Below are 25,554 nucleotides of genomic sequence, written 5' to 3'. Positions count from 1 at the left end.
AAGCTCTTTTCAACGATATCCATATCTTGTGTTGCCATTTAAAATTTTATTTTGGATTTCTGATATTTCAGGGGATTTCCCAAAAGTGAAAATACCACCATCAGAAACTTCAGATAGGCTTTTATGGTAAACATGCGTTCCCAACTTTCTAGCACCAACCCTTTTCAAAATAAAAGAGGTGAACGGGTGGTCTAAAACACCTTGTGTATATACATATATACAGGATGTTCCCAAAAGGTGGTACCAAATTTTAGGGGTATGTAGTACTCGTTAAAACAAACCAAAAACTCTTAATGAATAGTACTCCGAAAATCTTTTATTTCTGAGTTATGAAGCATTTTGTTCTGTGAAAAATAGAAAATAAATTAAATCTACAATAAATATTCAATGTGCCTTCGGTTCATGTCAATACACATTTCGGCATGTTTCGTCATTGAAGGTCAAAGAGTTCAGGTTCAGGTATTTCGTATTTGTTGACAACAATTTCCAAGTCTCTTAGTCAGTTCATTCACGGACGCCCGTATGTGACCACCTAATTACGCAGGGATTGTTGTATTCAACTTTGAATTGTGGACCGTGTCTAGTTTTGTGTTATCTGAAAAATGGCTAATTTTGACACAAATTCTGAAATGACGGATATTCATTTTATGTATGGCAGAGCAAAGGGCAATGCTTCAAAAGCAGCACGCTTGTATCATGCAGCTTATCCGAATCGCCGACAGCCAAGTAGAAGAATGTTTAGCAAAATTCATCAACGCTTACGTGAGACCGGTATATGTCACACCAATTGATACAATAGATGAATTGACTCAGAGAATTGAAAACTGTTGTCAACAAATACGGAATAAACCCGGAATCTTTGAACGTGTTCGATCTTCAATGAGGAGACGTGCCGAATTGTGTGTTGAAATGGACGGAGGGTACATTGAACATTTATTGTAAATTTTAGTTATTTTCTATTTTTCACAGAACAAAATGCTTCATAACTCAGAAATAAAAGGTTTTCGGAGTACTGTTCATTAAGAGTTTTTGGTTTGTTTTAACGAGTACTACATACCCCTAAAATTTGGTACCACCTTTTGGGAACATCCTGTATAAATATATTTTTTTATGTGTATTTGTTCTTATTGTGTTTGTTATACTATTTGAATGGCTGCAGAGAGAATGCGAGCAAACATATATTTCACATATTTCAAGCATTGTTGCTTTAGCTAATTTCTATTGCTAGAGCAATTAATTATTAAACTATAATGAAATCCGTTAATATATCAAATTTCCTTTGATATAACAACAAAATGATTAGTTGCGTATGCCAAGCTATATATCCCATTGATGTGGTAGAAAATCGTCTTCACTGTACTAACAAATCTGCCTTACAACGTCAAACTTTATTAAGTACAAATTGTCCGAAAGGTATTCCTTTCCCTTGACGATCATTAAATAATCGTATAATAAATGAGACACATGAAATGATGAAATGAATCTGTTTGGTCTGCATGCTTCATTTCACCATTTATTATATTATTTATTGTCAGGAAAAAAGAATATCTTTCGGACAATTTTACAAATATACTCAAACAGTCTTAAGTGCTCCTTCGTCTATATTTATCTTTATTTAGAAATGTCATGCAATTTTCGTCCATATGTCGTTCGTCACTTCTGACGCCATAAATTCAACATAACCACGACAAAGCACAAGGACCCTTAAATAGTATAAACTACCACAATAGTTATGGGTAATGCCGTCGATAGTTCTTCAGCTCCAGTATATGACAACAAATCTTTTTTTCTATGTATATAACATACAAAATAATTTCTGTCGAATTCTTATCATTGAGGTTTTATCGTTAATCCTACATATATATCTCACAATCTTCATCTTTTTCATAAAAAAAAACTCAAAAAAAGAACGGAACAACGCAATAATCGAATTTAACAGAAAAATTGTATAGCTCCTTTAAAGCTTTAAACCCCCTTGATTTCTTTATCTCTTAGCATACTAAACTTAGCTTTTTCTGGAACAGTAAATTAAATTCAATTACACGTTATATAAAATGCTGATGGCAGAATTTTTTTATATGAAGGATATTTCCCAGAATATAGGACAATCATGGACGAAATGAATAGCAGAGGACGAGATAATGAATATACGATCATGGATGGGAAAAACGAACGAAGAAGAAGGATAGCGTTCGAAGAAACAAGCCAACATTTTTGTAGTATCCGAAATTTTTATTTCACAGAGCATCCGTATGAAATAATCTTTATCGTTTGCTTGCAGACCACCACAGCGAGCACTCGCGCGTTACCTAGAGAAGAGCAACCACTTCCTCGGCTGGGATTAGAAAACTTCCAATGACGCAGCTCGCCACCTCATCTGCAAGAAAACTTTGCTTCTCTGTTCAACGGAATGAAGACATCGCGAGACACAACGACGATGCGAATGAGCTCGGCTGGAAGAGAGTATTACGAACAACTCGCTGCCGTTTATTACGATCCATTGTTCCCCAGTTAAAGCGTTCCCGTGGGAATTTCGCCGCAATTAGCCGATTTGCACGTTTGACCTGCGACATTCACTAACGCTTCGGCGTTTCCTTTTTTCTCTCGCTTTTCACGAGAACGTCGAACTCGCAGTTTGTAATTCGGAGAATAATTTACGCCGTTACACGACTCGTACGAACGTAAGCTCACTAGCGGATAGAACGGGAAGAGCGTGTCAAAGGACCTGGAGCCATTCGTTTCCGACGCGGATCATACCGGCGGAAAGCAGAATAAGAGAGGAAAGCCGTCGTAAAACCATAGCAAAGGGCACGTGCAGATCGACGTAGCACCACGGGGATGTCGTGATATCATTTTACGGGATTGCAGGAGGAAGGACACTCGCGGGGGTGATCCCCGAGTTGTGTAATAGGATTTTCGGGATCAGAGTTTTACTGGAGGGACCCGCGGTATCTTTCAGGCAGTAACGCGTAACGTGGAATTTTCAACTTGCGCAGATAGGACGCCGTTTTAATTAGCGGAGTGTCCTCACGATTACACGAGCCAGTTTCAGAGAAATTCTATCCGTGCAACTTCAGTCGATGATGTTCAGTTTTGCAACGCAAAACTGGGATAATTAATCTCGTATCGTTAATTTCGTGTTACCTAATTGAAGCAATCTGGCTGATTTCAAGGAACTTCCAATTGAGCTATCTTGCTTGCGCGCGGCGCAACGTTTCAAACTTTCCTCTGGTCCTATCGATATCTAGATTTCTTTCTAATTGCAGACTCTCGAGGACAGACAGATCGTTGAAATCGCGCGAAGAAATACTGAAAATCCCCGGTTAGCCGAGACATTTGTACACAAGTCCGAAAGATACGTCGCAACCGTTTGTATGCTAAAAACGGTCCTAGCCAGCCGCGAGAAGGCGCTCCGCAACTTCCGAGAGGAAAATATAAAAAAAAAAAGCAAACAGGAGAAAAGAAAAGATTTCACCGAAAAGAATCCCGGCCTCACCGACGCGTTCAGGACGCCCTTATTGTACAAAGTACTCCCTCGTACCCCTTTTAGGTCAAGCGCGATGCGTCGACCCTCGAGAGCGATCGAAACGTCGACAGCGAGCTCTTGGCACCGTCTCGATTTATTCGTTTTCCGCCCCGTTCCTCCGCGAGCGGAGGACGCGGAAAAGAAACGCGCGGGCGAGCGGTGAGAGACGACGTCGCAAAAATTGCACGACGTCAACGTCGTTCCCACCCCGATCCCGACGGCGTGACGTTCCCAGACGTGATTGGATAACGATTGTCAAAAGAAACGATTCTCGGTCGGAACACGCGCTGCCTCGCTTATGACGGTGTCGACCGGGCCGACAGTCGATATCGATGAGGGGCTAGTTTCGCGTCTCCGTGGACGAGGGTAGACGCGTGCGCTTACTTTTTACATTTTAGGGACAGTTGCAAGTGTAGGTAATTCTGTGGGCGAACAAGCGAGCGGAGTGTTCCGAGCCGCGTTCTCACTGCGAGGTGAGAGGCGGAAAGTACTTTGCGACTCTAGCTATGTAAACCAAAGACTCTCGAGCGAGACGGAGAGGAGGAGATTGTCGTAGCGTATGATGTCCGTGCAAGCTTACTAGTGCCGCCGTGTGCTTTTTCGTTGAATTTCGTTTCGTCGCTCGTACCTATTGGACGATTTGTATGAAAGTCATCGACATGAGTCATCGACGATTCGCCGTGTCGGTCGGTATCACGCGACGTCAAAGCGAGCGAGTTTTGATTTTCGCCGCAGCGGGGATCCCCCGCGGAAAAGTGAAGGCTGCGCGAATGGCATTTGGAGGTGAGATCTCTCACACGTGTGAAGACACTGATTTCCACATGATACGGAGTTCTATATCATTTCCTCCTCTTGTATCATATTTCTCTATTACTCGATAATATATATTAAATTCATTGAATATTATTATATATAACATTCTCTGTAGTAATGTGTATAGAAATATAACGGTATCAAAAGATCCCCCCCTCTTGAAGGAACAAAACGGTTCGTTCCTCTTTCTTTCCCCCCCTTTTTCTTTCGTCGACGAACCAAAGCTATACGCGCAAGACGATTATGTAGCGAGGAGAGACACTCGTATTGTACCAATAGGCAAAATATTTTACTCCACACTCGTCGGCGTTCAGCCGACTTGTGGCTTCGAACATTTATCGGTCTGTCCGCTTAAAATGCCGCGGCTCCGCGTACTTGACGCAGATTGCGCGATTACCGGGACGAGGCGGCGAGTCTACGAATAGCGAACAAAGAAAGAATGTATTTTATGATATTTTACGCATAAAAGAAAAAAAAACGATCGTGAGAATCGACGATAGCGTTAGTCCAAGGTAAACTTAAGTAGGGGTGTATAAAATGACAATTCGTGCGCGCCGCGCGCGCGCGCGCGCGCTCTCTCTCTCTCGCGGGACACCGCGACGCGATCGAACGCGATTTACACGTAAGGAGGAGGAGGAGGAGGAGGAGGAGGAGGAGGAGGAGAATCGATCTTCGGTCCACGAGGTGGATGGGACCGCGGAATGGTGATTGAACACCCACGCGTCCATCGTATCGACGATTGTTTCGTTAATGATGGACGTGTACTTTGTCGATTACACGATCGACATTAGAGATAGAAATAAAGGGGACGGAGAGGGGAAGAGGAGCGATGGTGCTCGATTGCTCCTATCCTCTCACGCCCGAGCGCTCGGTCGAAATTGCGATCGGGAACAAACACCGCGCATTTTCCGAGCGTACAATCGTGATCGACTCGATCAACGGCGCTTCCTCGCGCAGCCTCTGACAATTGTCGCACATCACCGTTTCGCGGGACAACTCCCAATCACTGGTATACTAAGCGCTACTGTAAAATATTGTATATTGTTTCGCGTTGTTTATTTTTCAATGTTTTTACTAGAGACGCGTTTTTACGATATTTACGGAGAATTGTCGCGTAATGTTGTACTAAACACACGTGACGCCCGCTGCTCCGTTATACCGTGCCACTTGCGACAAAAGAGACCTGCCCCGAACACCATCGCTCAGCGAGTCATAAAAGATTACGGGGACGATAAGAAATATGAAAAAAAGAGACGTAAAAAAATTGTAGGGTGAGAAATTTATGTTCTATATCTACATGAACTCACCGCTGGCGCGTTGATGTCGGCATGAAATATTCAAATATGACGTTCTACCTTTATCAAAGTCCTAAAAAAAAATGAATTCGAAATTTTTATTATTATCATAATTCGTTCTCATCTCTCGTCTATTTAATTCGCGCTCGAATTACTCTCGATCATTGTCAATACCTCTCGTTGAAAGATTATTAGTCAAAATTTATGGATCATAATTATTGTGCAATATTGATTACATTGGTAGACCAAATATTTTCAGCTTGAACGTCCGTCAGTCCTACAAAGAGCGGGATATCCTTTTCGTCTTTCTTCCTACAGAACGCACCTTCTTTCTACCGGTTTCTATAACAACGATCCTTAACCCCCGCACCTGCCCCCTTCACTAATTTTACGTCACAAGAGGACTTTAAACAATTCACGAACCGGCAAACTCCATTACGGTTACTGTCCGACATGTCGCTCTCTCACGGTATTGCGGGCCAGCGGGATAAGTACGTTTGTAAAACTACAGCGTATCTCCAGCAGCTTTTGCAGTGTGTGAGCTAAAAGCGAATTCGGAGCAAAACTAGTCTAGGGCACATTTACGAGCGTATAGCTTGGGTGCGGAGAATTATTACGAGTGTAACGTCCGTCTACGGCGTAAACAACGTGCTTTTGAGGAGGAAGAAAATATTTCGGGTATGAAAAGTCTTACGAACGTCTGATTATTGAAGCGATCGCGCAGCGATTCAACAATTAGATTGCCTCTCTCGGATGAAATTCCACGAATATTGTTCCCCAAACACTCCTCGCGTCACTGAATGTCATCCTTGAGTTGTTCATTAATCAACGGAACAGAAAAGAAAGAAAAAAAAGGAGTGTATTTTGATTACTAAAGGACGTCACTGCAACTGTTGGCATGAATCGCGGAGGATTGAAATATTCGTTGAAATTTCGGAAATGTAATATATTTGTTGGAAGAAATCGCGCGGAAACGCGTGGAATATTCGTTAATGTAATTCGCGAAAATATAGGATACTTGTTGAAACTCGGGAACGGCGAGTCCCCTTATGAGAATGAAATCGTGCAAATTTTTGAAGCGTTTGTAGAAGCGCATCAGAAGTCTAAAGTGTCTGTTGCAGTCTCGAGTGCTCGAAAGTATCGTCTCTCAAAAGCATCGGATGTCTCGAAGATGAAGAGTCAGGCGGACGAGTCAGCGCGCATGAGACGCACGTTCGTGCGTTTTCGGCGATAGTCTTATAGTAAAGAGACTACGCACTGTGAACTAATATGGCTAATTCTAGCAGCACGAAGTATTAACGTTAATAGCGAAATTACTGTAAGGGAGACGTAACGGCGAATTACTAATAAATAGATCACCAACGGTACTTCCCGAAACGATCTTACTCGGTCGTATTTTGGCGAGACCAAAATGTGCTCGGAGAAATGGCAAATATAAATGGAGAATGGCGTTTTACTTCGATAATCGACCGGTCGCTGAAGAATTTATCGCGGCAGCATCGATTCACACTCGTGACGATCGCTTAACGAACAGCAATAAAACCTTCATTTTCCATTCACGCTTTTAAAGTATTGTATTTTCTCCTTAAAAACCAAAAAATTTCTATTATTGTGTTATATTCTACTTTTTAATATATTCTACACGGAGAAAAGAAGTCCGAATTAACATGATATGTTTGGTTAAACAAGTTTTGGTGGACTTTAACAAAATTTCTGGTTATTACAATGAGATATTCTGACACGCAAATAGAATGTTTAAATGTAATATTCAAAATTTATTTACTGCGTAATAACATTCTAGTATCTGGTTATTATGACTGCCTGAGAAAAGAAGTTGGATTAACGTGACACATTTGGTCGAATGATACTTTTGATAGAACAGAATTTTTGATGAAACTAAACAGAATTTCTGGTTATTATTTCTGATTAAATGTTTCAAAACATTAAAGTGCAATATCGATCATAAATTGGTTACTGCGTATTCAGTCTACCACAAACCCAATGTCTTACGCGCGTGAATCTCGAGCATTCGGATATTAAAGGAATTAACCTTACAGAATTCACCTCACTGCTTCGCGCGCGCGAGCATTGTATCATAGCACAGTTTAAGTTTAACCAGTTACGATAGTAATTGTCGGCGTCTTTGATATCGCAGTCATATGATCACATGATCTATCGCCAAGTCTTTGGGGTTAGGAGAACGCCGAGTTTTAAAATAGAATAATTTCAATATAATAGAGCTAGTTGTAAGAATATTTATCTAAAATCGCTGGAATAAACATGTAATTTGAAAATTAAAATTTTTAAATTGAAAAATAAATATAAAATTGATATTATTGAACAAATAAGTATCTTAAACGTTATTACACGTATTAAGGGCTTTGCTGAATGTAACAAGCAAAATTTATGTAAAAAATTAGACCATATTTTATAACTGACTCAATATGTCTATTTCAAATATAGAACTGTATTGTAGGCAAGAGCAAAAACATATATGAATAAATATTTATATGTGTAGTTCTTATTTATCAAAAATTGCACAATTACATAAATAATAAATTTTCTCACTTATGAAAATCTTTCAGGAAACGAAAGAAACTAATACCTTTTTTGAAAGTTGTAGTATTATTGTACATTAAAACGATACATGTGTATCCGTGTATACTACACCCGTTTATTTAATGTTTTACTTCTTCACAAATAAAAAACAAATAAGTTTATCATATTATACTATTGCTTACTATTATCTTAATTTTTCTCTATTAAGTTTTCTTTATTTATTTACATGTACTCATCACATAAAGTTGCATCGACATGTTGCTGGTTGCGTCGTTCACAAATGCGCACTGGAAATTTATTTCTGCATTTCTGGCTACTCTCGTAACTGATTATACTTAAACTATGGTCACAGTTTTAATTAAATTAAAAAGAAAACTATGGCAAAATATAATTTTTATCCCAATTACTTTTTATGATATGAAATGATATTGTTGAAAAATTGCATAATTGTGTTTACACATATGTGTAAGCAATATATCAGATTTAAGGTGCGTTCGGAAACGTCACCCGGATACATCCGTTGCGTTGAAGTGAGAGAGATACAAGAATGAGATAAAGAGAGAACACTCGGATGATGTTTTCAAACACATTCCTATTAATTAGAGAAGTGACGTAGCGCGTAAGACAGCAGACTCATAATCCAAAGATCTCGCGTTCAAAATTTACCTGAGTAAAGGCGAATTTGGTAGTGACCTTTTTTGCTGAGGTTGACACAAACAAATCTATCTATAGTTACTTTAAACAAAACACATGTAACAAAATTTATCTAGTTATTTGAATCAGAATTACGAATAATTCATTTTTCACCAGTCTAATTAATTTAATCGAATTTCAAATTAATTCAATCAATTTTTTCCGTGTACATTTTATTATAAGAAAAATGAAAATCCATATAACGAATCCTATATAATTACAAAGAGGTTGATGACGAAATTAGAAGATTAAAGATAGATTAAAATAGAAGATTAAAATTTTACAAAGTATTTATACAATCGAATATATAAAAATACATATTAAAAAAAGAAACTAAATCTTCAAACGGCACGTGTCGATTATTCGAAGAGAAATAAACGCCTCTGTTCATGTAGATTTGTCATCGGATCGAGTAATTGGGCATCGCGGACAAAGAATAGCATACATAAAGGCACAAGATGATTTTTATTATCATCTTTCGTTCGTACACTCCACCGAACGAGGCAGATTACGATTGAATATGTTACGTTGACCATTCGAGTCTATGGGTGTATTTGTATAAATAAGTCTCGTTTAAATTGAAGGAGCGTAGCGTTCGATTGAGTTTTGAATTATGCGTGACCAGGACGCTTCGACGCGCAACGCAAAGTTTGTTAGAAAATGATTGAGATTGAGTATCGGTATCAATATCGAAAATTTATATGAGAAGCTTTACGCTGGAAGATACTAGTCAATCACCTCGAGAAGTCGGCGAGCGAAAACTTTATTCTAGTCGTATCTCTCATGCTTTGCCAAGTAACCTAATATAACTCCTGTGTTAAATGTAATGGTCAATTATGTTTTAATAAAATCTGCCAAGATTCTTGTCAGTGACATGTGCTCTTCCTTACTATTATTATGACTCTCATATGATCGTTGATATCATACATTCCCCTAATCCTGTTTCTTTTTATTGATATAGAATGATATTTTTATAGAGAGAATAAAATTTTGATAGAAATATATAGGAATTTTGATAGAAATATATAGGAATTTAAAACTACTACATCAATGCATTAGTTCACAGATGTATTAAATGACTTTTCTTAAAACAGACAGAACAACATTGTTTATTACAAAGCTATAGACATTCAAATGTTTCTCTTAAAAAGTTTTGTTATTGATTTTTATTTCATATTTGTGAAATAATCCATCTATAACACAAGGCGATTTTAAATGAAATTTGAATTATCATTATATAAGAAAAAAAGAAAAAACGTAAAAAAGAATAAAGTAATTTCAAGTATTTTTGTAACTCACTATAGTTTCCATCTTATGTATGGAGGTTGAAAATGATCTAAGCTGTACTTCTTGACTATTTGCAATGAAAACTGGTTGAGTCTCATCCCACTTGTTAGGAATATTGCAGTCAGGTATGGTGTACGTCAATATGTCAAAGGAACATTGGCAGTCCAAGAGTGGCAGAAAACTCACTGTACCTATAAGAATTAAACATTACTAGTATATAATAGATGTTTTTCTAGCTAAACTAGTACTGAAACCTTGTTCTTTTTTCCTTCAATACTATGTCACATGCTTGTTTTATTCTAATGGCTAGAACATAATTCAGCTAGAAAAACAGATCTAATGAGAATGAAATTTTGCTTAAAATTTGCATGCAATCTGACTCTACCAGTGATCTGACGTATCACTTCTCGTATCTCCTTCTGTATAGTTTTCACATCCTTTGTTCCTATTTCAGGTGAGTCAGCCTTGACATTACTGTCAACTCCATTTGACTTCTGGTCTTCATACTCGACCTTGAAGTCCCATTTTTCCAGCACCTCTTTCGTGTTGACGTTTGTTATGACAAGGACAATCTTGTGTACTTTACGCTGAATTAGCCACTCCTGGATCTGCCCCATGACAGTGTCCAAAAAGGACATAATTTTATCATCCGTGGACATGAAAATAAATAGGCCGAAGTGTTCAGCGGGCTGAAACATCTCCGGCGGATATATTCCTCTTTGATAGAGTATACTGTTGACTCCATACACTGTAAAGAACGATCAAGATTCGAAAAAGTTATGAATATTTTGTAGCCGGCACCGCAGACGAGGTTATACTTACACAGGTACTGTTTAACCAACTCGGCGGAGCCTTTCAATGTGATGCATTTCGCCTTCTGTTGCGTTTCCGTCATAACCTAGGAAAATGTCAGCGTTTAAAAGAATCTACGATCAAACAAATTACACAACGCTGAATTGTAAACCGCAGAGAAATGGTTACAGCACGATCAAACAGTCGTTATAGAATTAAATTTTACCAATCACGAACAAGCGCGCCAAGCGACTTTACGCCCGTATCACATTAGCGATTGGGGCAGTTTAGTGTTGCGTCTTGACCAATCAGAAAGGAGCTGCTAGCGATCGCAATCGCAATCACCGTTCTAAAGACGTTTTTTCGTTTCGTGACCACAGTAGCGTTTGGTTGGTTAGTTTGGTCCACTTAGTTTGGTCCACTTAGGGCTGTGGCACAACAAAACTGAAGCAGTAATGGCTTCTGCACACAGGACGCGGTAATGCTTGCCGCGAGGCGGAAGTTCGCGCAACAGCCAATTAATATGCTGCTTTCCGTAATAACCTTCTAGCTCTTACGGAAAAACAACATATTGATTGGCTGTCGTGCGGACTTCCGCCGCGCGCAACCATTACCGCGTTCTGTGTGCAGGAGCCAATAATTGTCATAAACACCCAAAGAAAATCTAGTGACATAATGAATACGGAATATATTATGCTAGTGCTGTGATGAGATACAGAAAACATAATAGTCCTAAGGTTATAGCGATGTTTTTAAAGTTATAGGTTTTTTCGCATCGCATGCCCCAACGTGCTCCTACTCGCTCCAACGCACTTTGATTGGCTCATGTCACCACGCGGACCAATCAGAGTACGTTGGAGCGAGTAGGAGCACATTGGGGCATGCGACGCGAACAAACCTTATATGTTCTACAGCGGATGGATACAGCTGATTTGACCAATATTGAAATCATATAGGAACCATGTTTAGTGATTTGTGCTTTTCATGCATAGAGTTACTTGATTGCGTGAACAATGAAAAAGTGCACGTGAAATCGATAGAGCAAAAAGTAAAAATGAAAAGTTCCGCTCGAAGTTACATGATCGCTGCCCTGGCGCATGGTCGCACATCGTACTCGTCCCGCACGGAACAAAGTGCCTTGAATATAGCTTCTCAGCCAATCATGTGACTCCTTTTTTAGAAGCACTTTTATAGATAAAAGAGGATTCAGAATATGGGTCTTAAGCTTTAAGCAATTTACTAATCATAGAAGAATTATAGAAGAATAATCAATCGTAATTGGCCAATTAACGTGATTAACAATAAAAAATATTTATTCGTATATACTTGACCGGAAAAAAACTCCAGTTGGAAAACTATTCTTTTAAATCATTTTTATTTAAATGATGAAGAGCTTTGAAGTGCAATTGAAAAGATTTGTGAGTCATTCTATTACTTGTAATTAATTGTTCTTTTTTGGACCATGTATTTAGCTGGAAATAATGACCGAAGGTAAATCAAACAAAGGTTCGGTATGGTATCGTTTGTATTTCGTACGAAGAGTTATGAAGTATCATTAAAAAGGTTTGTGAGTCATTCAGATAATTTTAATTAAATATTAAAAAATCATATATTTGGCCGAAATATCGATCTCAAGCGCTACTGTGGAAGTACCATCAGGCACGATCGGTGTACTATCTAGTATTTCAATATTCCTGGTTTTTTTTCGGGTAATTATATACAATAAGGCCTATTGATAATCAATTGGGAGAATCCGAAAAATATGCAAGTTATATATTGTTTTAACTTTTTTTTTATTTTTTTTCACTTGTCGAACGTTGCTGCTTTCCCATAATTTAAACAAGTTACTGATCTTTTAATCACATTATGTAACTGCAATTTCGAACGACTAGCGGGGGGCTGCGCCCCCTGCTCCCCCTTTCAAAACTAACCTAACCTAACCTATCGTCACATTAGTCGTTAGTCATTGTTTACTAAAAAATTATTAAGAAAAAAAGTTGAATACTTTAATAAATAATGACTGACGGTTAATGTGACGATAGGTTGGGTTAGGTTAATTTCGAGGGGGGATGCGGGGAGTGCAGCCCCCCGCTAGTCGTTCGATATTGCAGTTACATAATGTAATTAAAAGATCAGTAACTTATTTAAATTGTGGGAAAGCAGCAACGTTCAACAAGTGAAAAAAAATGAAGAATAAGTTAAAACAATATATAACTTGCATATTTTTCGGACTCCCCGATTGATTATTAATATTGAAGTCAAAATAAATATTTTTACCAAAAGAGCTGCAAAAAAATATCAAAATTCGAAAAAGGCCTTATTATACATAATTACTCGAAAATGAACCATGAGTATTTAAATACTAGGTAATACACCGATCGTGTCTGACGGTACTTCTACAGTAGCGCTTGAGATCGATATTTCGGCCAAATACATAATTTTTTAATATTTAATTAAAATTATCTGGATGACTCACAAACCTTTTTAATGATACTTCATAACTCTTCATACGAAATATAAACGATACTATACCGAACCTTTGTTTAATTTACTTCCGGTCATTATTTCCGGCTAAATACATGGTCCAAAAAAGAACAATTAATTACAAGTAATAGAATAACTCATAAATCTTTTCAATTGCACTTCAAAACTCTTCATACGAAATACAAACGATTTAAAAGAATAGTTTTCCAACCGGAGTTTTTTTTCCGGTCAAGTACATACAAATAAAATATTTTCAGAATTTATATATATAAAGGTTGCATTCCTCTAGGACGTTTACGCGCTATAAATGGCATCCCATCGTTCATTCGCATATAATGAGTAGTAAATATGAAGTGACTCACAGCGCGTAAGCGCCTAAAAGAAACAGTTTAATATTGTGTAACCACTGAAATGATCGAAAAATCCAGGTAATGAAAACGATTATTATTAATATTCTAGGTATACAACTTTGCTTCCGCCGTTTTCCTATAGATGGCTTTAGCGGTAAGTAGTGGTCGAAATAAATAGATCATAGACGTCATACAATAAACTTGGGCATCTGTCAACATAACCCTATAGAAACATTAGTCGATTTGTGTCTGCATCATAAAGTTATTCTCGATTGAAAATGTCAGTTTACGAGCCAAATTCTCGTCATTTGCGGGAGGTTTTAATTTTCTGCTTCAATATGAAGAAATCTGCGGCTGAGACTCATCGAATGCTCTCAAATACTTATGGTGAGGCCGCTATTAGTGAAAGGACGTGTCGTGAGTGGTTTCAACGCTTCAAGAACGGTGATTTTGACGTCGAAGACCGGCATAGCGGTGGAAGAGAGAAGGTTTTCGAAGATGCAGAATTGGAGGCATTACTTGATCAAGACTCGTGTCAAAATCAAGAAGAATTGGCACGATCATTGGGAGTGACTCAACAAGCCATTTCAAAACGCCTCAAAGCCATGGGAATGATTCAGAAGCAAGGAAATTGGGTTTCTAAAGTGAAAAAGTATGTTTTCATCGTTTATATAAATTATACTCTTTATACATATTGTTTCAATACTATATTGAATTCTTTTCAAAACGTTTGCATACTTAGATTTCCCAGACATTTAAAAAGCCGAAAATGAAAAGGATGAAAGTGCCAAAATATATTGTTGCATTGTTTTAGATATGAAACATGAAAATATGTAAAATTAAGTTTTCTTGTATTATGAAAATATAAAAGCTTTTTAGTGTTATAAGACGAAAGTTATAATAGAATATAAAGTGAAATAACTTTAGAAAATTGCTAATGATAACAATAAAGTATTATGTTATCGTAAAAATTACAGGTAATACAAAAGTCGTTTAATTCTGACATATTTCCACAAAGAAACAAATAGGAAATGAACCAAATATCAGTAATGAGTTTAATAAATTGCATGCTCCGAGTTTCAATCTTCCCAGATAGAAATGCGTGATGATCATGTTTCATCACAATGTGACTTTATACTATGATTCCAATTTGATACTTTTTTAAAGATCATTACGTGATCTTATGACATGAGCACCAGATGCACACAGATGATGTACAAATTGTATTGCAAATTCATGACATGATGTTGATTATTATTATTAAATGAGATATTTTTGTGACATCATAACATATCTACATTCTGAGGCGCATATGAGCCCACATCGGTGTTTATTATTGTCCTCATACTTGAAGATACATGAATACAATATGAGCTCAGAATGAACACATTTTTCTATCTGGGTTATGTTTATAACCAATCCATGTCATGCGATAAGCTAACATATCAGCTATCGTTAAATTCATAGCGTTTCGTACATGTTTATGTGGAGTTATACCTCCTATTGTTCGAATCATTTTTTGCTGTGAATATACAAAATATGTTCATATTGTAATTTGTATTAAAGTCGTAAAGTGTAAAGTCGAAGACAGCACAATGTCCAAAATCGGGTCATAAAATGTTTTTAAGATATTTTTAAGGCAAGTTTATAAGATATTGTCACAGATGTCTTACAAACGTCTTATTACTTGATTTGTTGTGTCTGGAGTAACATAAATAATTTTGAAGTACAATGATACTATAAAAAAACGCACATATTAATGAATAAAAATTACCAAAAGATAGGAATCAGCAATTATATCTTTGGACAAATTGTACAAATTAATTATATGATAACATATAAGTATAATTGGTTTCTAAAGTATTACAAAAATAGTACTGACAGCAATAAAATATTATTTTCACATGGAACTTTTACTATTAGTAATTTTATCCTACATTATTATTAACATTATTATTAACGTTTATACTACATTCAAAATGTTTTATACACACAGTAACAAAGTGTCAAAACTATGAAATTTATGTTTTTAGATATGAAGAAGTCCATCTAAGAAAAAAGAAAATTCGAAGCAACAGGAAAAGGAAATAAATTAGATGGTATAATCGTAAAAAAATTATTTATCTTTGTCTATATAACAAAGTTCGGCAAACGATACACCTTTCAGTCAATTTTAGGGAACGTCCACCCAGTGTTGTTCCCCTTGCCTTGTCGTCTAGCATGTAAAATGTATCTCTTGCCGAGCTCTGCCACATAATACTATTGTCATTTCAAGATATATAAGGTGTTTTATATAGAGGTTATGTAATACACATTTTTGGTATACCCAGATAGACAAACGAACCTACATTTGATAACAATTATACTGATATTAAATCACACAATGCATGGATGTAAACGTTACATCCCTTATGAGTTAGTTACGTGCCAGTCATAGATGCAACATATAATGAAACAATAGATATACAAAAAAAACTATCAGAATTTAATTAATATTTAAAATAGCATTTAGTCAATTTATTGTTACATGAAAATGAAAAAAACATTTCATTCCAGCATGTTGTCTATTTAATAATTAATTCCAACAGGCAGAATCATCTCCATAAATATAATAGATTATAGTTCTACGATTCAATTGCGGTATATAATGACAATCGTGCGTCTATGTACATTTTTTTAGATACTTGAATCATATTGTATGTTTCAACTTAAAACACAAGTTATACAGGATGATTGAAAACAACCTGATGTCCTTGGAAATACATAATTCAGACTAGATTCTGAAACGTACAAAACGTTGTCCAAACGTTGTCTAGTTTTTATATGATAAACAGTAAGTGTATTTAGTTTGCATATTATAGTACAGATACAGGAGATAGGCAGTGGCGGCGCAACTCAGACATGGGTGTTTATGTCTGTCAGCTGTAGAATCTGACCATGAGTTGCATTGTCAATGTCTATCGCCTGTAAAAAGCAAAGTGGTTTTTTTCATTATAAAAAAAACGGTTGTAGATATAATGTTGTAAGAGGAAAAGTCGTCTCAAAATAGTCAGGATTACATATCTTCAAAAACAAGAAGTTGTTTCCAATCATCTACTTATATTTTTCTTATAGAAATGTAATACCGACTATGATCAATTGGTCAGTAATAAATGTCTATCAGGGTTAATTGTAATGTAATAAAGTTTTAGTAGTAAATAATACTTACATAATGCAATCGAGCAGCAAGATTTTCAGATAGTGTCTTATTAAATTCGTTTAATCTTTCCACAGTAAAAATCGGCAAACCCAAATCTATCTCTTTTCCTTATACTTGGTTTAAATTTGAATCTAAGAGTATTTGTCTCATGGATATCACTGTACGCAAAATCATTTTAATGTCGTTCCGACAAACTTCTATATGGAAAACATTTGCAATATAAATAATAAGTTTGCAATTTTAAGGAACTAATTCTACAATTTCTATTAGTAAATAATAAAATTGTTAATACACAATAATTATATTTGCAAACATAATAATTCATATATTTTGTGATATTGTAATAAATAAGTATAATTAAAGAGCGAAAATGTAAACGGATGAAAATGTCAAATATACATCATTGTCCACGTGAACACTACTCGAAGTATTATAGCAAATTGTATTATGGTAAAAAGAAATACTATTGTTTCAATACTTTCTTCTTTTTCACTTTCTGTTGTTTATTTAGATTTTCCTTGTTATTCGCGTTATTTTATATTACTTTATGATTTATTGTAATCTATTTCAAATACTTAACATATTTTCAAGACAATAGTTAATGTGTCGAAAATATTACTCTGTCTGTAAAACTTGTACGAAACAATTTCATTCTATTTCATTACTTCCAAATACAATTCAAATAATTGATCAGTACGATAGAGAAAGACGAAAAGTATTGTTATGACATTTTGTCATAATACTGTCAAATTTCATAAAATTTACAATAAAATTACTGAATATCCATATAACACAACTGTACTATATACACAGGTATGCTATATCCTACAGATTTCTTGAAATAGTCTACATGAGTGCGATACCATTCAAAGATATTTGGAAAATAGCACAAAGCTGTACAACGTCGGATGTCAGAATAATAAATAAATTTAAAGAAAACTTATTGAGATTATACAGAAAAAATGTTTATGAAATTGTTTGTTTAGTCTGTTTTGAAAAATTATAACTGGGGTTTTACTTTATTGATACTTACTTCACGATGATGACTTTCTATTTCTTGCTTCTGATTATGTTCAGATGTTTATATTTGACATCTGTATTTCAACGTCTGTTTATCTGCTCTTTGTTTTATGTCTGTGTTTGTCCTGGGATTATCTTGTATGTGTTGATTATTGTCATTCTTCCGTTGTGGACTGTGGTTTGTACAACGTAAAATCCCTGCAAGTAATGATATGTGTATAAATTAAAATTTATAATGAAATATCATAGAAAGAATAGACAGATTATGTACAACAAAAACATATAATTTCATATATTAAGAATCACTTGTTGCAACAATACTGCTGATGGCTAGCCCTGAAGACCCTTTTGATGTATTTCACGTAGTGCATGAAAGATCTATAATAACATAAAATGAAATAAAGTAGAATATTGTCATATATTAGTGGAATACAGACTTGGATAATTATTTTTACTTTCACATATTTTATAAAACATGTATTACCATTGTTACTGTTTCAATAAATGAATTATTTTCTTTTGATGGTGAATTAACAGGAAACATTTCATTAATTGTTTCTTCATTTGAACTGCATGTTGCTTTGTAGATTTTATGAATTCTCCGATGTTGTTAGCTCTTCGATTTCGTTGGCGCTTCTAAATCTTTTTCGTTCAGATATCTTAAATACACATAAAGATTACAGCATCCAAAATATTTACTTATTTCTCTGCAACTCTTCTATATTCTATTACTGGCACTAATACAAATAACTTTATAGATAAGGCACAATATATTATCTGTACAATTTACCATTACAAATATTCTATATAATCCCAGACAGCACAAATGTTCAATAAATATCCTCAGAATCTACAATATGAATATTTATACATTCAGAATATTCACATCATAATATTGTTTTCGAAGCTTCCATGTACTGCAATATCATATACGCATTTGAACTGCTCAGAAACAAAAGACGTTATATCTTTCATGACAGATCAAACTGCTATCATTTGGCATGATATCGTAAAGATAACATTTTCAAGAGATCTCTGAAATGTGATAACTTTAAGAGCTCTCTTCATAGATATTTCTAGTAAATAATGATTCATAGATATTTCCAGTAAATAATGATTATCAGATACTATTTAGATATCATTTCCGAGATATTAAAATGCGTTTTTAAAAAAGTTATCTTTGAGTTCCCATTCTGACAAGCGTGTTGACTGGGCTAGCAAAGAGAGAGCGAACGTTCCACTGAACGATTTTAAGAGCTTTGGTAGAAGGGTTATTAATAGTATAATTAATAGGAGCCGTGTTTAAAAATTATAAAAACTGAAAACAAAACGATTAAATTATTCGCTCTTTACTTTCTCTAAATTTAAGCAAGAGAACCGCCACCTATCCTCCGACTACCCACACACACGGATCGCTAATACCCACACGCACACAGTATTAAGTTGTAGTTACAAATAAATCATATTTTTTCCATTTATAAAAAAATTTAATTTTTTTCTTAACTCGTCCTCTCCTATTATCACTCGAGGACCAGCCCCGAGTAAAAAGATTCAGATCTCTGACTCAAAATTGGACCGCTCCCCGTACATTGTTGTGCTAGTAAAGCGACCCTTCTGGTCGCTGACTCGCTCTTCGACCTATAAATACAGGCGAGGCTTTTATTACGTTGCGTTCTCCTGCAGGACGTAACAATAAAGTAGAGCGAAAAATTAGTTCACGATTATCGTTTTCGTCTCATATTGATGGATGCTCCGCTTTATTTTCGCACGTATTTTCACCACGCAAAAGGGTTTTTAATTTGACGCAGGTAGAAAGAAGTAAACTTTGCAGAAAGATTTGATTTCGTGATAGTAACTGTGCTCTCTTAAAGTGAATCAGTGAATAGTCACTGATATCAGTTTTAAGTATAGCACTGAGCTCTTTCAGTGCAACATTTATAACTGCAAATCAGTATATATTCACTGTTTTCAGGGAGGTTTTACTGATTTATTTTAAGAGAGTGCATTATCGTTTTCGTCTCATATTAGTGGATGCTCCGCTTTATTTTCGCACGTACTTTCACCATGCAAAAGGATTTTTAATTCGGCGCAGGTAGAAAGAAGTAAACTTTGCAAAAAGATTCGATTTCGTGATTGTAACTGTGCATTATCGTTTTCATTTCATATTGATGGATACTCCACTGTATTTTCACACATATTTTCACCCTGCAAAAGGATTTTTAATTCGACACAAGTAGAAAGAAGTAAACTTTGTAGAATGATTCGATTTCGTGATAGTAATAGTGCATTATCGTTTTCGTCTCATATTTTTGGATGTGCTGCTTCATTTTCACATGTAATTTTACAATGCAAAATGGTTTTTACTTTGGTCCAATTAGCACGAAACAATAATTTCGCAAATGTATTCCGTATCACGTCAACATTTCCCAACAAATTTTAATTTGTTGACTTGACCAAATTAAAAATGCTTTTGTATAGTAAAGATACAGGTATAAATGAAATAGGACATTCCTCTTTCAAGGATGAAAACGATGTGGAACTACTACTATCGTGACACTGACTTCATTTTTCAATAATTATAGTTTACTAACTGCTCCAATTTATATGGTAAAATTACGTGCGAAAATAAAGTGTAACATTGGTCAGTGCGAAATAAAAAAGATATCTTTAAATTACCGTTGCTAATTATATTGAAGTCTCAAATAATAGGTATTTTTCAAAATATTATTCGCAAACTACGTTTGCGCCTACAACACTCTTTTCTAAAAATTTTTCTTTGATGCACCCAGTACATAAGCGGTTTGAAAAATTTATCAGAAAAGCAGTAGAAGCCTGTTTTGAAAAGAATGTGAATGTCGTCAAAGTAGCGTTCACACTTATGTAATGTCTATGTGTAAGAAAATTGAAATGACAATGTAGCACACACACTTGCATAACATTTGTGAAAGGATATAGCGGTATCATGTTAGCGCCTATTTGACGATCATCTTTATTCTATAAGTATAGACGAGTTTTTTAATTCATAAATGGATTCATCGATGAATTAAAAAACTCGCCCATTATATGTTTATATAAATTCGATATCGTCGGTAAATGAAGATAACGTTTTCTACTTTTTGGCGATCGCTCTACATTATCAGTGCTTATCAAGTTCGTCGCTCGCTCCCGCATCCCCTTAAAGTTAGCATGCAATGGAATAAAATGAAAAAATTAAATAAAACTAACAACTTAACCGAATCATTCACAAAACCAATTCATTCACCGAACCAATTACACAATATAGAAAAGACGATTAAGGAAAAGGATGAAATTATACAAAATATGGAAAAGACGAATAATCTGTGTTTAAAAAGATGGAAAATATGGACAAAACAATATGGAAAAAACGATTAAGGAAAAGGATCATATTCTTCATATTTTATACGTGGGAGAATTAGCCCAAAGTATCAAGTTATTTATTCGACTGAAGATCTTAGATAATTCAAAGGATAATAAAGAAATGACTTCCCTGGTTCAATTAGATAAAATGATTGAAAAAGGAAGTAAATTTTTGACAGAGGATGAGATTAAAAGATGGAGAGATTTTCGGAAGAAACTTTGTTCGGGAATCGAACAGATTGTTTCGCCGATTCGTCTTGTCAAGCGATCACGTCGAAGCACGTAATCTTAACGTGAGCATCTTATCTCGCGACGCGTGCCGTGCGCAAATCTTATACGTTAAGTGTTTTGCTGAGTTTCCAAGGCAATTCGGACAAAAACATCGATTCCGCGAATCGGAAGCGGGCGCGGGCCGAGGAATCGCGTGTGCCTGTTATCACGCTCCTTTGAAGGATTCCTTAACGCTCTTAAAAGGTATCGCCAAGTAGTTTCTCAGTGTATCTCAGTGTGGGCTCGCGCACGTCTCGCGTTCGCGTTATCGCTTCCAGAGGGAGCGGTGCACTTGGATACGGTGCATTTGGACACAGCCAATCACAGCACCGTGTGATTAGAGACATTTGTAGGGTCCCTTGGAACAGCGACTTGTGATTGGACTGTATCCAATTGCCCCGTGTCCAACTGATATACAGAGCTTCCAGAGCCTCGCAAGACCCAGAAAGCAGAGTGAATTCGCTGCTGCTTCAAAGTAAGTACACGTCGTTAATCGCTCGCGGCTTGTCCATTGCCGCGTTGTTTCTCCGTGAGGAGAAGCCGATTCCGAGCGCTCGCTTGCTATCGCTGGTGGGCGAGCGTCGTCGCCGTCGGACGCAACCGCCGTCGGCTCGTGAACAACGCTTGTTAATTGTGCGCCGTTTGAATTTGTTAGTGTAACTAATCCAGGATTCACACCGCATCCGATGTCCGACGTATGACGTCTAATATCCAATAGAAGAACAGCTTCCTAAATTTGGAATTCAATTCTCCATTGAAAAGCTATTCTATTATTCCACCTTCTCGATATTATCTGTGATTGAGAGAAGAGTTTGCGAGATCTTCTCGGATTACTTTGGAGCCTCCACCACAAATTGCTTCTCTTTGCGTTATCTCACGCACTGCAGATATCCGTGCATCGTTCGACAGGACTCGTTACTGTCGCGCTTGCGACTCCGCACGCGAGTCACATCCACTTCTAAGTTCTCACCGAGTACTTAGTTTCTGCCGCGCTTCCGGCATTATTCACGCGACTAATAAGGATCTGTTTGAAAAGATGTACAATATGAAAAAGACAAATGATATGATTGAAAGGATATATCGTATGGAACAGAGAATCAAGGAAAAGGATGAAATTATAAAAAATATGGAAAAGATGAATGAAAAAATTAAGGAAGAAATTAAGGAAAAGGATCATATCCTTCATATTTTATACGTAGGAGAATTAACCCAAAGTGTCAAGTTATTTGTTCGACAAAAGATCTTAGATAATACGAGGAATAATAATGAAATTACTTCGCTGGTTCAATTAGATGAACTAGTTGAAAATGGAAGTAAATTTTTGACAGAGGATGAGATTAAAAGATGGAGAGATTTTCGGAAGAAACTTGAATGCGAAAAAATCCAAGTGGACCAGTTAAACTCTGCTTTAAAGGTAGCATTGCAATGGCGAGATTCATTGGCACGTCCTAAACATTTACCAGTGACATAACTGACTTTGAATAAATAAGATAAAATCGATTAGGATGGAATTTTGAGAGAAATGCAGAAAATGTTTTAACTACATTTTCAATGATACGGAATGAAGGAGTGGCAAAATGAAAAATAAATAATTAAATAAGGACTTATCTATAGGATTTTTGGAATTCAGCAAAGAAGAGTAAAACTTCTTATTAGACGAATCAATATTAATATGAAATGGGAGCACCATATCTGATCTGTTGGATGAACCAATGCCGCTCAGGGCCACCTCAGATCGAGCAGGCACGCGATCATTCGCAACTGGACATGCAAATGGAGAATTACCACTAGGAGTCTTCAACGCAATGCACCTGCGAGACACCCCCGGGAGTACGAGGAAGGGCAACTGGCGGGAAGACTGAGCAGTAAGAATTACTTTTCTGATTTTAATCTTTTTTTGTGTTCAGCTTACCTACAGAAAAATAGCAAAACAATACATAGATATAATGAATGAATTAACTTAGTTGAAAAACTTGAAACTTTAGATATTTTTGTAGAGCAAAAAAATCAGTTCCAAGCAGTATTTATTCTAAAGTTTTCTAAAATACTTTTTTATTTACAGGATACGGAAGGCAGTTGTTCCCATGAGGATGCTGCACTTGCTAAAGATGTACTTTAAATCGCAAATGACAATTTTTCCTTGGACCTATATCTCGCATCTCGCTGTATGTACTCCTCGTCGCAGGAACAGGACTCGAAGCATCTATTGATACACAATATGGAAAAGACTAATAAGCATCTGTTTGAAAAGATACACAATATGGGAAAGATGAATAAGCATCTGTTTGAAGCCATCTTGTTGAAACCATCGTTAAAAGTGCACACAACCAAGTAAGTAACTACGTCGATTATAGTTTTGCCGAAATGCATGTGCTTCGGTGAAAATATCTAAATCATTGAGTTTAGGGATTCGTTATTATTAGGTGAACCAAAAAGTTCTGAGCTTTTTTTGCAAAATTTAATCTTTACTCAAAAACAAACAAAAAAATATTAATCAGCGAAATATTCCCCGTTTGCATCAATGATCTTTTAGTATCTTTCAGGTAGCTTAGGAATTCCTTAACGATAGAAGCTCACCGGCTTCGAAGCGATAGTCATCAATGCATTTTCGTATCTCTTCAAATTTCACGAAATGTGTATTAGCCTGATGCTGCAGCGACTGGAATGGGTAGTAATCGGAAGGTGCCATGTCTGGGCTATACGTCGCGTACAGGAGAAGTTCTCAGCCTAACGCAAAGATATAGGCCGGTATTCATAGTCGAATCTTATTTCAAGATCGTCTTAAGTAATGTCTTAAGATGCGAATACGGCTCTGTGATTGGTTCATGACATCTTAAGACAGTACTTAAGTTGATCTTAAATATAAGATCTGATTATGAATACCGGCCATAGTCTTGAGCTTTGACTATATAACTATGGACTGCTAGCGGTGATTCTAAGCGTCTGTCAATATCTGTGGCGCCGCCAGGATCAAACAACGGCAAAAGAAGCAACTCAGTAGAGTAAAACAGAGTTGGCAACGTAACCCTAAAGGGACGTCTACATTGGAAGTAAATAGCAAGAAGTAGGAAGTAAGAGTAAGAAATTGACCAACCACAGTCGAATGTGAGAAGAATAATTAACTATGATTGGTCAATTTCTTATTCTTACTTCCTACTTCTTACTGCTTACTTCCAATGTAGACGTCCCTTAATAGCACAGATCCAGGGGACATCCAGAGGACATCCCGAGGACATCCTGAGGACATTCTTCATCCTCAGGACGTCCTTAGGACGTCCTCAGGAGATCTTGTGCTATCTGGGAAACGCTTCTAATATCCGCATATCATATGGTGATACGTATTGGAAAAACGTAATAGTATAGTAGAAGTAATAAAAAGAATTAAGCGTCTTCTACAATGGCAGTAGGAGTAGTAGTAAGAAATAAGCAGTAAGTAAATAGACCAATCACAATCGATTATTTTTGAAACGTAAGAATGGAATTGGTCAATTTACTTACTGCTTATTTCTTACTACTACTCCTACTGCCATTGTAGAAGACGCTTTAGACTTTCTTGAAAACCACAAATACTTCATGACAAAATTAATTATAGAAAATTATGTTAAAATTGTTATGAATTATGAGGGAAAATTAATGAGCCAAAATCAAGCATAAATTGACAAAAATTATTTTATTTCAAGGACAATAATATACCGTCATTTGGGGTAACTTTTATATCGCTGATATGAAAGTTCTACTTCTACACGTTTAATGATGCCACATGTTTTTGTAAACCGTTGCAATTGTTCAGAGTTACCCCGGTATTCTAAGTTACCTCAAATGACGGTATTTTAAATAATGTTTTAAAAAATGTTGAACGTTCTTTTTATAATATTACATATATATTAT

General features: G+C 36.1%; 2 protein-coding genes and 3 long non-coding RNA genes across 8 annotated transcripts in view; 3 read left to right on the top strand and 2 right to left on the bottom strand.

Annotated features, from left to right (window-relative positions):
* LOC116849070 (protein vein) overlaps positions 1-9,739 on the top strand; it is a 934,475-nt gene extending 924,736 nt beyond the window's left edge. For both annotated transcript variants that reach the window (XR_004379067.1, XR_004379068.1), the window contains exon 9: positions 2,282-9,739. The gene's annotated coding sequence lies outside the window, so the exon portion shown is untranslated. The remainder of the gene's footprint in view (positions 1-2,281) is intronic.
* A 196-nt stretch (positions 9,740-9,935) lies between these two features.
* On the bottom strand, positions 9,936-11,201 carry LOC116849072 (mitotic spindle assembly checkpoint protein MAD2A). The gene is made up of 3 exons (XM_032825858.1): positions 10,996-11,201; positions 10,559-10,921; positions 9,936-10,364 (listed from the first exon to the last, which is right to left on the bottom strand). The coding sequence occupies exons 1-3, from the start codon at positions 11,066-11,068 to the stop codon at positions 10,165-10,167; spliced, it is 636 nt and encodes a 211-aa protein (XP_032681749.1). The 5' UTR covers positions 11,069-11,201; the 3' UTR covers positions 9,936-10,164.
* Positions 11,202-14,336: 3,135 nt separating this feature from the next.
* On the bottom strand, positions 14,337-19,545 carry LOC116849076. 3 transcript variants are annotated; one of them, XR_004379075.1, is made up of 6 exons: positions 18,809-19,544; positions 18,503-18,677; positions 18,325-18,396; positions 18,032-18,216; positions 17,008-17,195; positions 14,337-15,321 (listed from the first exon to the last, which is right to left on the bottom strand). It is a non-coding gene; the product is annotated as an uncharacterized LOC116849076 (long non-coding RNA). The 3 variants fall into 3 exon arrangements; XR_004379076.1 differs by lacking the exon at positions 14,337-15,321 and adding an exon at positions 15,429-16,045 and having other exon boundaries at positions 18,809-19,545; XR_004379074.1 differs by lacking the exon at positions 14,337-15,321 and having other exon boundaries at positions 15,902-17,195; positions 18,809-19,540.
* On the top strand, positions 14,405-17,490 carry LOC116849078. The gene is made up of 2 exons (XR_004379078.1): positions 14,405-14,451; positions 15,833-17,490. It is a non-coding gene; the product is annotated as an uncharacterized LOC116849078 (long non-coding RNA).
* A 2,244-nt stretch (positions 19,546-21,789) lies between the features above and the next one.
* Positions 21,790-24,828, top strand: LOC116849075. Its single transcript, XR_004379073.1, has 4 exons — positions 21,790-22,141; positions 22,322-23,531; positions 23,729-23,997; positions 24,200-24,828. It is a non-coding gene; the product is annotated as an uncharacterized LOC116849075 (long non-coding RNA).
* Positions 24,829-25,554: the final 726 nt, after the last annotated feature.

This window comes from Odontomachus brunneus, unplaced genomic scaffold (genome assembly GCF_010583005.1).
Source record: "Odontomachus brunneus isolate Ranch 3 - 2012 unplaced genomic scaffold, Obru_v1 Obru_scaffold_105, whole genome shotgun sequence".
NCBI classification, from domain to species: domain Eukaryota; kingdom Metazoa; phylum Arthropoda; class Insecta; order Hymenoptera; family Formicidae; genus Odontomachus; species Odontomachus brunneus.
This window is presented reverse-complemented; position numbering and strand designations above follow the sequence as displayed.